Source organism: Xiphias gladius, chromosome 19 (assembly GCF_016859285.1).
Source record: "Xiphias gladius isolate SHS-SW01 ecotype Sanya breed wild chromosome 19, ASM1685928v1, whole genome shotgun sequence".
Classification (NCBI taxonomy): Eukaryota; Metazoa; Chordata; class Actinopteri; order Istiophoriformes; family Xiphiidae; genus Xiphias; species Xiphias gladius.
The window spans coordinates 29928683-29941031 of record NC_053418.1 but is presented as its reverse complement, the minus strand read 5'-3'; the positions used below and the strand labels follow the sequence as shown (position 1 = coordinate 29941031).

The 12349-nt window shown below is 38.2% G+C and overlaps 1 protein-coding gene across 4 annotated transcripts in view; it reads right to left on the bottom strand.

The window, feature by feature from the left end:
* Positions 1 to 343: 343 nt before the first annotated feature.
* LOC120805729 (tight junction protein ZO-2-like) overlaps positions 344 to 12349 on the bottom strand; it is a 129131-nt gene continuing 117125 nt past the window's right edge. For 2 of the 4 annotated variants that reach the window (XM_040156230.1, XM_040156231.1), the window contains exons 21-24: positions 11110 to 11217; positions 6666 to 7166; positions 4986 to 5071; positions 344 to 1012 (exon numbers count right to left, since the gene is read on the bottom strand). In XM_040156230.1, coding sequence (XP_040012164.1) covers positions 868 to 1012; positions 4986 to 5071; positions 6666 to 7166; positions 11110 to 11217 — 840 coding nt within the window. In that variant the 3' untranslated portion in view covers positions 344 to 867. The remainder of the gene's footprint in view (positions 1013 to 4985; positions 5072 to 6665; positions 7167 to 11109; positions 11218 to 12349) is intronic. The other 2 variants (XM_040156232.1, XM_040156233.1) reach the window with 1 other exon arrangement.

Below are 12349 nucleotides of genomic sequence, written 5' to 3'. Positions count from 1 at the left end.
GACAGCAGCAGAGGTTTTAGTCCGGCTTGGTGGCTGAGGGGTAGAGGAAAGACAAGCCAAACCTCATGGGACTATGAAAGTAAAAGGCACTTCAAAAAATTGTAACAAATTCCAGTGTTACTAGATAGAATATAGATAAATGTTGTAGGTATACACAGGCATTGTCATATTGGATGGAATTCAGAGACAGAGTCTAAACACTTGACTATAGTATACATACATATATATGTGTATACATATATATATATATACACATATGTATATATATCCACACAGACACACACACACACACACACACACACACACACACACACACACACACACACACACACACACACACATACATATATATGTATATGCTGTTGTAATAGTATACACATAACATAATATATACATAACCTTTGTTGATCACTTAAAAAATAAGGAGATAGATGTGATGAAGCGCATTGTGGGTTTTTGGGTGTGTTGATGTTTTTGTGAGGGCAAAACTCGTGGCAATAGCTTTCAGTTTCTTTGTACTAACTGAAGAGTTGCATAGGCTAGAAAACAAGTGGTTCCTGATCACTCAGTTTTGACCATTTATAAATGGTCTGTAAGAAAGAAACAATTAAATACAACATAAACAGTAAAGTGAAGACAGTGTGTCTGTATCCAAATGAAAAGTACAGATTACTTTAACTTTCTTGAAGAAAATAAAAGAAAGTTTTTTTCCCTCAATATCAAAGAAGCAACGATCAGTTCAAAATCGGCAGCTGACTTGTGCAGGGCATGATGGAATGGTAAGTGTGTAGATAGACTGCATATGCAGTGCGTGTGTACATGTATGTCCAGGAAGCTCGGGGTAGGCGCAGCTGCTGTGTACTGACCCTACAGCTCGGTGTCTTGGTACTGGTAGGAGTTGGCGGTGTAATATCCTGGTACTGCCTCCTCCTCTGACTCCTCTTTGGTCGGGTAGAAGGGACATCCCTCTTTGGAGGACGAAGTAGTCTGGGGTTCAAGATGGGAGCTGGATCTGGTCGGAGACAGAAAATGCAAGCTGCACTGAGTCCTGCCCCACTTCCACTTTAACTTTTCCTTCATTAGCCTGGGCAACACTATGTATTATCTGATTGACAGTTTGGCAAATTCGATCCACCACTTTGGACCAGACAGAAATGTCTCAACAATTACTGGGTGGGTTGCCATGAAATAGTATAGACATTCATGGCACAATGTGACTGACTCTGGTGATCCCCTGACTTTTCCTTTGACGCTACCATAGGGTTGACATTTATGGTTCAGAGTGAAAAATCTTAACAACTACTAGATGGAATGATGTGAAATTTACTACAGATAATCAAGGTCCATACAGGATAAATTCTAAAAACTTTGGTGATCTCCTGACTTTTCCATAATGGTGAAATGTCACTGTGAATTGTACTTTATTTTTCAGGCTGTTTACCATATTTGTTGCATGTTGCAGTAGGGGCAGAACCACTTTCAACCTTATCCGCCAGTGTGGGTTAGCATGGACATCACCTCCCGTGAATAAATTTCTCCTTACTGGGGCTTTGCTTCCCTCAGTTTTGCCCCATTTTCTTACCAACCCCATGGTGAGCTACTCTAAAATTTCCGGCTCAAGTCTCCAGTCTTTCATTAGTAAGCCGTATTGCTTTCACAACCCACAATCTTTTTCAACTGCTTTAGGAAAGACCTTAAATATTTTATAGAACTTTTTATTGAGAACACTATTGTGTCTTTCAACCAGTCAGTTTGGTTAATCAAAAACTCACTTCTCACAATACCTGCAGATTAGGCATTACAGTTTATGCAAAAGTTTGGCAAATTACATTGTTGATTTAAGAATTGGGGGGCTGGAACAGAAGGGCCCTTTCAAAAGCTTCAACTTGTGTTTCCTGAAGTAGTTCATGGTGGATTTTGAGGTCTACTTTGGATCAATGCCCTTTTGTAAAAGCCAGACTCTTTTCACTGTCTCAATCCTGACTGATTGTATGACATTACCATTCCAGAATCTGTTGAAATTTAGTGGATTTAAGTCATAAGGATGTTTAGCTTTGCCTTTATGCCAAGCAGACATGCAGTTTTATCTGTCCTTTATCTGTCTTGGTCTTCCAGATCTCGTCTTGACTTCCACAGTTCCCCATAAATGCAATTTCTTGGTGAGATTTCAGACAATGGAAATTTCAAGCTGAAAGCATTTTAGTATCTTTTTTATAGCTTTCCTTACTTTGTAGGCATCAGATTCATTTTCAGATCGTCAGTCAGTTGCTAAAAGGAGCCCATTGTTGGTGAGTATTACAACATCATTTGTTTTTTTGCTGCAGGGGTGGTATTTACTTCTTTTCACTTCAATCAACAAAATATGGAATTTTCACAGGTGTGCCCTGACCATTTGAATACAACTACATGTGCAGGGCTTGATACCTTGTTTTCCAAAAGACCCAACACAAACTTCTTCGGACTTTGGACACTGTACTTACAGAGTTACCCTACTGTATAACTAACTACTTCAAAATCATCAAGGCCATAAATCAAAGACATATTCAAATTATGCAGTTATATATGCTTGTCAGCCTTTACAGATAATGATGACAAATGACATACAGTGTGATTAAAAATGACCTATCCTTAATTTTTAATAAATAAATGGAAAGACTTAAACTTGACACACAATGTATAGTCCTGGTTGAAATTAGTGGCACCTCTGAATTTTAAGTTCATAATTTAGAATATCTTCAGAAATAAATGCAAATTAACCAATATTTTAATAAAATGTCCAAGGTTACTGACCAAAACGAACCAAAACAACAAAATTTGCATATTAGTGAAATAATACAAACACAAAATATACCCCAGACACAATTATTGGCACCCTTCACCAAAATTTGATTACAGAACCGATGGCAGCAATGACAGCCTCTAAAAGTTTCTTGTAGCCATCTAGAAGTTTCTTGCACCTGTCTGATGGTACTTTCTGCCACTCTTCCATTGCTATGTGTTCAAGCAATTTTAAGTTTGAAAGAGTCCTTTTTGCAATGGCAGATTTCAGCTCTCTCCAAAGGTTTTCAATTGGATTTAGGTCAGGACTCATTGCTGGCCAGTTTCATACAGTCCATCTTTTCCTTTTTAACCATTCTTTTGCACTGCTGTGCTGCTGGATGTGTGGCTTCTGACACTGGGTAACACATTTTGCTCTAAAATGCCTTGGTAATCCTCTGATTTCATCATTCCTTTGATGCATTCAATGCCCCCCCTCATAGAACCTTCAACATGTTTTACTGTAGGTAGGATATTCTTTTCCTTATGAGTTTCATTTCCTCAGTTATAAACAAACTGATGCACTGCATTCCCAAAGAGCTCTACTTTGATTTCATCTGTCCATAGAACAATATCTCAGAAAGGCTTATCTATGAAGGTTTTTGCAAACATAAATCTTGTCTTTTTGTGCCTTTCTTTCAATATTGGTGTCCTCCTTGGCCTTTGCCTATGGAGCCCTACTTAGTTTAGTGTGCGGTGTTTGGTATGGACTGAAACCACCACTCCAAATTGCTCCAGGTCAACCTGAAGCTCTTTATATGTCTTCCGTGATGTTTTTTTCACAATCCACACCAAACTTCGCAGATTTCTCTCATTGAGTTTGTTCTTAGAACAATGTCCTGGAAACATCTTAATTTTATGACTGTGAAACTTGTTGATAACATTGTGAACTGTTAAAACAAGGATTTCAAGATATTTGGCAATTCCCTTGTAGCCTTTGGAATTGTTATGTTTTTTGATGATAGCATTTCTGATGCTCTCAGACAGCTCTCTTGTCTTTGCCACTGTGAAAAAGAAACTGGAAACAATCATCACCTTTCTATGCAGAAAAACATCATTCACTGGTTAATTACGTTCATGTGGACACTTAAAATTAAGCAGAGGTGAGTCTTATTTGTTTTGTTTTTTTTATTTTTTTGAGGAACTAATTTAAATTCATCAAAAGGGTGCCAATAATTGTGTCAAGCATACATTTTATGTCTGTATTTTTTATTTTACTATATGTAAGCTATTTGTTGCTGTTGCTGTTGTTCAGTAACTTATGACATTTCAAATATTTCAAATATTATACAAAATGGGTTACTTGGCACTTATTTCGTAAGATATTCTAAATTCTGTACTTAAAATTCAGGGGTGCAAATCATTTCAACCAGTACTGTATGACATGTTGCAGTGCTTAAAGGGGGACTCCAATGATTTATTAGCACTTCAATAAAGCAGGGGTACTCACAAGAGACAGATTTAAAAAAAAAAACAAAAAAAAAACAATGGTCAAAATTAAAATTTTTAGTGACTTTTAGTCCCTAGTACTTTTGAAGCTCCAAAAACAGCACATGCTACATGTCCCATAATGCAACCAATAGTACCTTTTCATAAGACCTAAACAACCACATCTTTCAAACTCCACTTCCCCAGTGTGTAATGCAAACTTTAAGTTTGTAGTGTCTAAGCCCTAACTAAGATAGCCTTGATGACATCACTTATTAACTCAGACCTGACAACCTCCTCCAGAGCCACAGAAGACATTATAGTGTTTTAACATGTCGGTGTAGTACTTTTCATGATGAGTAAATTTGTATCCACTTTATGTACTCTGTGTATTCTTTTGTATTAAGTGTATTCTTCAGTACAATATACTACAATATATACATATTCGTATACTGAATGCATCCCAATACCTTAGATGAGGCCACAGCCTGCACACCTCCATCTGGTCAGAAAGCTAACCAACATTACTGTGGAAATGTTACTGGTGCCATTTGCAGCATGAAATCAGATGGAGGTTGCTCATTGCATGATGGAAAAAGGAAGATTATTGACTGACTACTTTATTAAAAACTAAGTGGCTGCTCTGTAAACGGATACACACGATCCTCTTTATATTTACAAATTTACAAATATGCTCAAAGTGGAACTTGGAAACACTTGTAAGGCAGTAGTGAGCCTACCCGATAGGCTGTGGGCGACTGTGATCCAGCTTGGCTGTCTTCAGAGGAACAGCATAGATGTCTGGGTGTTTCTGAGCAATTTCCAACTGGAAACACAGGATAGTTGATTAAAGTCTGTGATGACTTGTATCCAAACTAACATGCAATTTGTATTTAGAATATACCTTTACTGCAAGAATTCCTTTCCTCACTACACATACAAAAAATGCAGTTCACAATAAGAAATGAAACAAGAACCTAGAACGAACTGTATGGAATACTTCCTCAGGGGGCTTTGGAAAAGACACCTATATGGCAGCTGCTGTATCTCAGTCTCCTATATGTATGTGTTTAGCATTGCCTCTCGGTATATGCAAAACCATGTTGACCCTGTGAGGGTAGATTAATACATGTTTTGAGTGGGAACCTATACTCCTTAAGTATATTGCATTAATAGAAATAAAATACTACACACCCATTACAGTATAGATAATGGATAGAAAGTTCCAATGTGTGAATCAGAATTGTCTTTTTTTTTTTCTTGTCAATGTAGGCTGCAATGTTTTCTTTCAGGCAATGACTGCATCTTTTTCTTTAAAAACATAGCAAGTTACCCTCTTTTAGTGAGATATGTTGATTGAAAAACTTCTGTGATATAAGATTAACTCATATGTTGTTAAAACGAGAAAAGTTTCTTGGTAAAATAGAATATATGATATATAAGACACATTTGTGATTACCACATAACATCTTGTTATAAAGTGAAAAGGATCGTTTAAATGAGAAACTCTTCTTGTTAATGAGAAACAAAGCAAATAATTTGTGCAACACACTGCTGTTTGCTGTATATCTCAAAAAATATAAACTCCAGTTTAAAAGTAACATCCTCTGACTTTGGCTGCAGATATAGGATGTCATACACACAAATACAGGAAAATGAGATCAGACTTGGAGTGATGAGGTCTGGAGCAAAAGGTTTCAAAGGGGAATTCGAAGGATTTTACATATAAGTCTGTTTTCAGGTGTTGGGGAGTAATACTGCATATGTGAGAAAGAGTTGTAGAAAGCCTTTATTGTCTCCTGAGGGAGCTGTGTGAAGTCTGATAAATGTCCTCGTGATGTGGCTTGAGTCAGGGCAGATTGAAAATGAAAAAAAAATCTATAGATATGGATCTTGTGCACGCTACATATTGTGTGCACAAGACAGATCTAATATATTGTATGAAGACTTAAAAAAAAGTTCTGTTTTGGGACTTTGGGGACTCCGTAGTGGATTACTCTGATGTAATGATGTAAGATGTAATGTTGTATATTTATGCCTTTTCTCTCTGCACATCATAGACAATACTCTCTGCCCACTTAATTGGTCAGCACTTTGCTCTCCATTTGGTGTGCCAACAAATAATGTGACTAGTTGAGAGGGTAATGTTTAATCACCACTCTAATCTGATTTATATTTCACCTCACCTGTTCTGTTTTGCAGCTAGTGTGTTGTATTTGTATGAACAAAATTAACGTGGTGGCATACCTTTTAAATTAGTGCTGGCAATTGTAATCGCACCATTAACAATGTACCTGTACATCTGCAAAATGATCAGTCTATAAAATCCTACAGAACTGATCTCAGTCCCTGACTTCTGTTGTGTGTAATACACCTCATGATACTGCAGATGACCAATGGGAACACTGAGCTATGCCTACCCTGGCATTCTGTGCCTCCTGCATTTCCAGCATCCTTTGGGCTCGGGCGAAGTGATCCATCTTCTCGAAGGCCTTGATCTTCCCCAAGAAGGACTTCATAGATGGATCCTCCACAGGGCTGTCATCTGCTGCCTCCTCCTGCTGTCTACAGGCTGTCATGGCCGCACTGGGCAGAGTCATAGGTGAGTGGACTGCAGTCTCTGCCAAGCTCCCGCAGTTGCTGGGCATGGGCATGGCAGAGGGTTGGGGTGCTTCCAGGGGCCGCAGTTTGCAGAGGGAGTTGAGGAGGTAAGCTGGAGGTGGGGGGGGTGGGCTGGACAAGACAGCTGAACGGGAGATTGATGGTGGAAGGTCGTTGTTGCTGCTGGCGGGGCTGCTGCTTGATGGAGAGTCATAACTTCGGCTGGAGCTTGGGTGTGGAGGGTGGTGTTGGCAGGGATGATGATGTGGATTGATGGAGCCTGATACAAAGACCAGATCGTCCCTCAGAGACAGTTTCACCTGACCAAGGAGGGAAACCATTAGAGCCAGAGCAGTACAATATGTGGTACTCACAGTACTCTGGTGTATTATAGAAAAAGCCCCATCTGACTTTCATGATAAACAAAACCATGCAACACAAATCTTTCTCCCTTTCAAACAGCTGCCACTATCAGCAAACAGTAATGGTGTCCAATTGTCCATAACTAAGCAGAATCTCCATAATATAGCCAGTGTGCTCTATACAGCTTCTATAATCAGTGAAACAAATATGACCACCTGTACTTCAACTCTCTACAGGTTTATCACAGCAGGTGGTCCCACTCAATTGGGTTGTTAATGCTAAAGGGATTATTAATCCCAAGGATCCCAATTGTACCTCAGGATCTCCTAGGAGGAGCTATAAAACTAAACTGGAAAAATGAACAGCTGGTGTACCTCAGACCTAGAAAAATGGCTGAAAACGAATGAATGGATAGGAGAATTAGCTGCCTTTGTCTAGTGCTAGTGGGATGGCAAGGCTGTATTGTTAGAAGTGCTGTCAGATGTTTGCAGCTCGCTTTGTCTAGATTTTCACTGTGGCAGATTCCAAAAGATCCCCTCCATATTAGCAATGCTACAGCATTCAGGCACTTCTGATTAACGTGAGTACACTGGAACCCACATTATTGCCAGAGGACAATGCAGCGACACAAACCTGGGGTAGAAAGAACACTGAATCCTTACTGATTTTTCTATTAAATTGTTACACAACTTTTAAGCAAATTCATAAAATTTCAGAAAAATAAATTGTGAATTAGATTGTGTCTCTATCAAGTATCTTTATGTAAATGAGAGGGTGTCACACAATTACATGGTTACCGCTAACCAGTAACTAACTATGATACATCTATGATACATGATTTTTTTCAATTTACAAAATGTGTCTCTTCTGATTTTGCATTGTTTTTATCAGCTCCTATGATGAGAAAGAGGTGTGTCGCATGCAACAAGGGCTCCTGCCTGTCAGTGACACTTCAGTTAAGTACACCCATGCTCTTTTTTACTTTACTTTTTAGACTGTCTGGTGGAGTGAAGTGACCTGATCCTTTTTTGCAGTATTGTGGCATTCGCATTTTTCTTAATTCTGGCATTTCCACTGATTTTTTTATGCAAATATCGAAAATGCACATTAAAGCATGAAAACATAGCTATTGTTAGCAGTAGTTAACTGCTGGGTTTGAGAAAGTGTACATGTACACTGTGTCTGAGAAAGTGGGCTTCTAAAACGTGTTCAGAAATTTTGTCTGAAACAGAAGTTGTTAAACAAAATTTCTTTAAATGTTTACCGACAGGATCTGCTTCGATGAACCAACCCTTTTTCAGTGCAGAAACCACACATCTTATAACATGGGGCTTCCCATAATCTGAAAAGACCTTAAGGACCTTGTGAGTCTTTGGCATAGGTTCTTTCTTGTGTTTCCACTGTATTGTACAAGGGGATGTTTCAGATATATGTCATGTGTCAAAAGGCAAAAGCAGGACTGACGTCCTCATTTTTGTGTGCTGTTTGGTGGGTATGTGAAATCAGATAGACAAATAACAAATGAAGAGGTGTGGCTTCTATTGTGTACACTTTCTTTCATCTTTAGATGAATATGAAATACTACATCCAGTGCATCAAAACCACTTATTTCCATTTTGGTTGTAATCTTTTTTTCTATTTTTTGAGTATTGTTTCCCCATTTTGCCAGACAAATAGTGTTTGTAGTTATAGTTTGTTTGTAGTTCGTATTGTTATACAATGTCACATCTGCTTGACCAATCACAATCAACAGCACTGACACTAACCTCTGAAAGTACCTGGAAGTTGGATGTAGTATCACATCCGGAGCAGGGCCCACTACTTCCTGGAACTCTTCCCCAAAGCAGACAGAGAACAGTGGAAACAAAAGCAGGACCCGTGGTACTGAATATGTTTTATGTTACCTTTCATTTAGTCCTTGCAGTGGAAACGGACTAAAATAATTAGGTCTGTTAATTTGTTTCTTCCTGGACAGATGGAACCATTCACTAAAAATTTAACAATATTTATCTATTCTACAGATACTACTAGATAGTAGACTAGTATGCTAATAAGGCTAGTGGGTCTGTTTTATTGGTATTTAGTCAGACCAGACAAGTGTAAAAAGATTCAGCAAATAAAAAATGTGGGATTGATCATTTATGGTGTACATCAAAATACCTATTTATAAAAAACACAAAAACATTAGAAAAGTGTTGAAATTGAACTGTTTTCATTCCAACCAAAAAGCAGGGCCTAAACGACTTTCACTGTTTACTTTGAATAGAGTTAAGGACTAATCATCTATATCAGCTGCTGTGAAGTGTTGTTGGAATGAAAACTTGAACACAGCTTAAGGTAGAACACCACTGTTATGAACATGCCCACCACCAAATACCAAAAACTGAAGGGAATTCTTGGTACCCATCTGGTCCAGTGAGCTGTTGGTGGAGGAATCTGAACTGAGGTGAGAGTGGTTTCTCCATATCAGGTTGTTCCCCAGAGGGGAGGGCAGTTTGTACCTTTGGATAAAGGTTAAGAGCTGCCAGGGTGGATATGGAGGTTAGGGTCAGAGTTACTGTAGGTTATCATACTTAACTGTTTGCTAATGAGAAATAATGTCATCTTTGATTAATATATAATAAAACATTTACCTTTGATATGTGGAAAAATGGAAGTGTTGAGGATGCTGGACTCACTTCAAGCCACAACCAGCACGTTGCGTGATGCAGTATGTACAAGTCATATCCAACATGATTTGATTCAGACGCTTAACAACCCTTCTTCAACACCTCCTACATGTTGTTGCCCTATTTGACTATGATATCATTAAAGAAAGTTATTTTAATTAAAACTGCATGCATTGATTTTTCGGCCACTTGGGGCAAGGTTAGTATAAGTTAACTGCAGAAACAATATCTGACATATTATCATATTATTAAGTTGGTATGGCAAATGTGTTAGCAAAATGCCTAAGAGTGGACAATGAGCTGAAAGAAACTAAAGAGCTCTGTAGAGCTAAGGAGAACTTCAGAGCCGGTGATCATTATCTGTGGGTTCATCAGTATTAGCAACTCAGCTTTAAAAACATCTTTCATTGAACCACCAGTATAAACACACTATGGTGGCAGTGTGAATAATTGTCATCCAGAAACACAACTGTTAATGTGAATGAGGAGAATAGAGGGGATCCTCTATAGATGGAGACTTGCAGAACTGCATTCTTGCTGTTCACTAGGAAAATGGCAATATATTAATGACATGTATTATATCCCTCACAAGGTATCTTAGCATCATCTGCCTTTAATTGTCACCAATTTATCAGAGTTTTGCGACACAATTGTGGCACTGCTAAATGCAGGAAGAGGAAGAATTTTGTTGTGTTCCTCCAGATGTGCCACAGGAGCACCACGCCAAAATTGAGCTGGAGAGCCAGACTGAGACATAATTGAACTAGGCAGCTGCTTAGGGCCCAGTATCCACAAGGAGGCTTCCAAAAGAAAATTAAACAGAAAAGTCCACTGTTCACTCCTTTTCAAATGATAATATTGTTACTATTTTTATATTTGCATTTGGAAACTATTACTTAAGTGTTACCAGGTATATTTATGTTCATTGTTCATTGTTGACTTTGCTTTGTGGATAGAAGGCACACTACTCAAATTTTAATCTTAATCCATTAATTGTTTATTGTATAAAACTTCAGAATAAGGAGAAATGCCCATCCTCCCAAATGCCAAAATGTCTTTTTTCTGACCAACAGTCTAGAACTCAAAGAGATTCTCAATGATATCAGAGAGAAAAAAGCAGCAAATCCTTACAATTTGTTGTGTGGGGTATACATTGCTTAAGGACACCAAAAACGTGTTTCTAGTGGTAGCTGGATTAATACTGCACAAATACACTGTATGTGTCCCTCACCTTGCCGTCTGGTAAGGAGACAGCTGGAAGGCTAGAACTGTTGAGGACTTCCTGGCTGCTGATTTTCCTCATACGACTCCTGATGTCTGGAATGTATCTGCGCAAGATCTACACACACACACACACACACACACACACACACACACACACACACACACACACACACACACACACACACACACACACACACACACACACACACACACACACACACACACACACACACACACACACACACATTATACCCCTCCATATAGTACACAGGACAGGTCAGTGGGCAGGACAATGACAGGGGTGGGTGTGCACTTTAAGATGCACTTAAATTAACCTGACTTTGGTCTGTTTGTCAGCAGTGTAATCCCAGAAATATCAATGTAAATGACAAGTTATATTGCCTGAGTGCCGGCGCCCTGACGGGGAAGCTTATCTTGATGGTAGAGTGAATTTAAGTTTTGATTTTCCAAAAATATTTAAAAGTGATCCTATTGAAATGTATTGTTTAAACAGTGTCTGCAATGTATATCTCTGATTGACTCCCCCCCCCCCCATCATGTCTGTACATGGGGGTGGACAAAAAACGTGTATGTTTATGAGAGCATAAATCTGACATGTCCGTGAAATTGACATTGACATATGGATTACATCAGCCCAGTTCTCAAGTATTTGCACTGACCTCCTCTGTGTCAAACAATTAATTTATAAAACAAGACTGTTGGTTTATAAAGAACTGATTAGTTTAGGGCTGAAATACATTTCTGATCTGCTGCTATCTATTGCCATCCAGACCTCTCAAATGGTCTGGGACAAATCTGCTTACTGTACCTATGGGGCAAAACTAAACATGGAGAAGCAGTGATCAAACTCCCAGAAAACACAAGGTCTGCTCCAGTCTCAGGTCTTTTAAATTAAGGCTATGAAGAAAGTTTTATTTATTCATATCTTGCACGGCACTGTTAACTTTAAATTCTGTTTATTCTGTTTGTTTGTTCAGTTTAATTCAATAATTTTTTTTCTTTATTCTATTTTCTTTTAAATCTTTTCTTTTAAATCCTATTTATGTATTTTTTAGATTGCCTTGTGTTTCATTTCAATCTTGTCTAAATGCATTCCTGTTTTATTTAAAGAACTTTGAATTGCATTGTTGTTGAAGGGTCGTTTACTTATAAACTTGTCTTCTATTACATACACTTTTGCTATATTTATAGTTACAAACTTTTAGTGTTCAACTCATTTACTATAT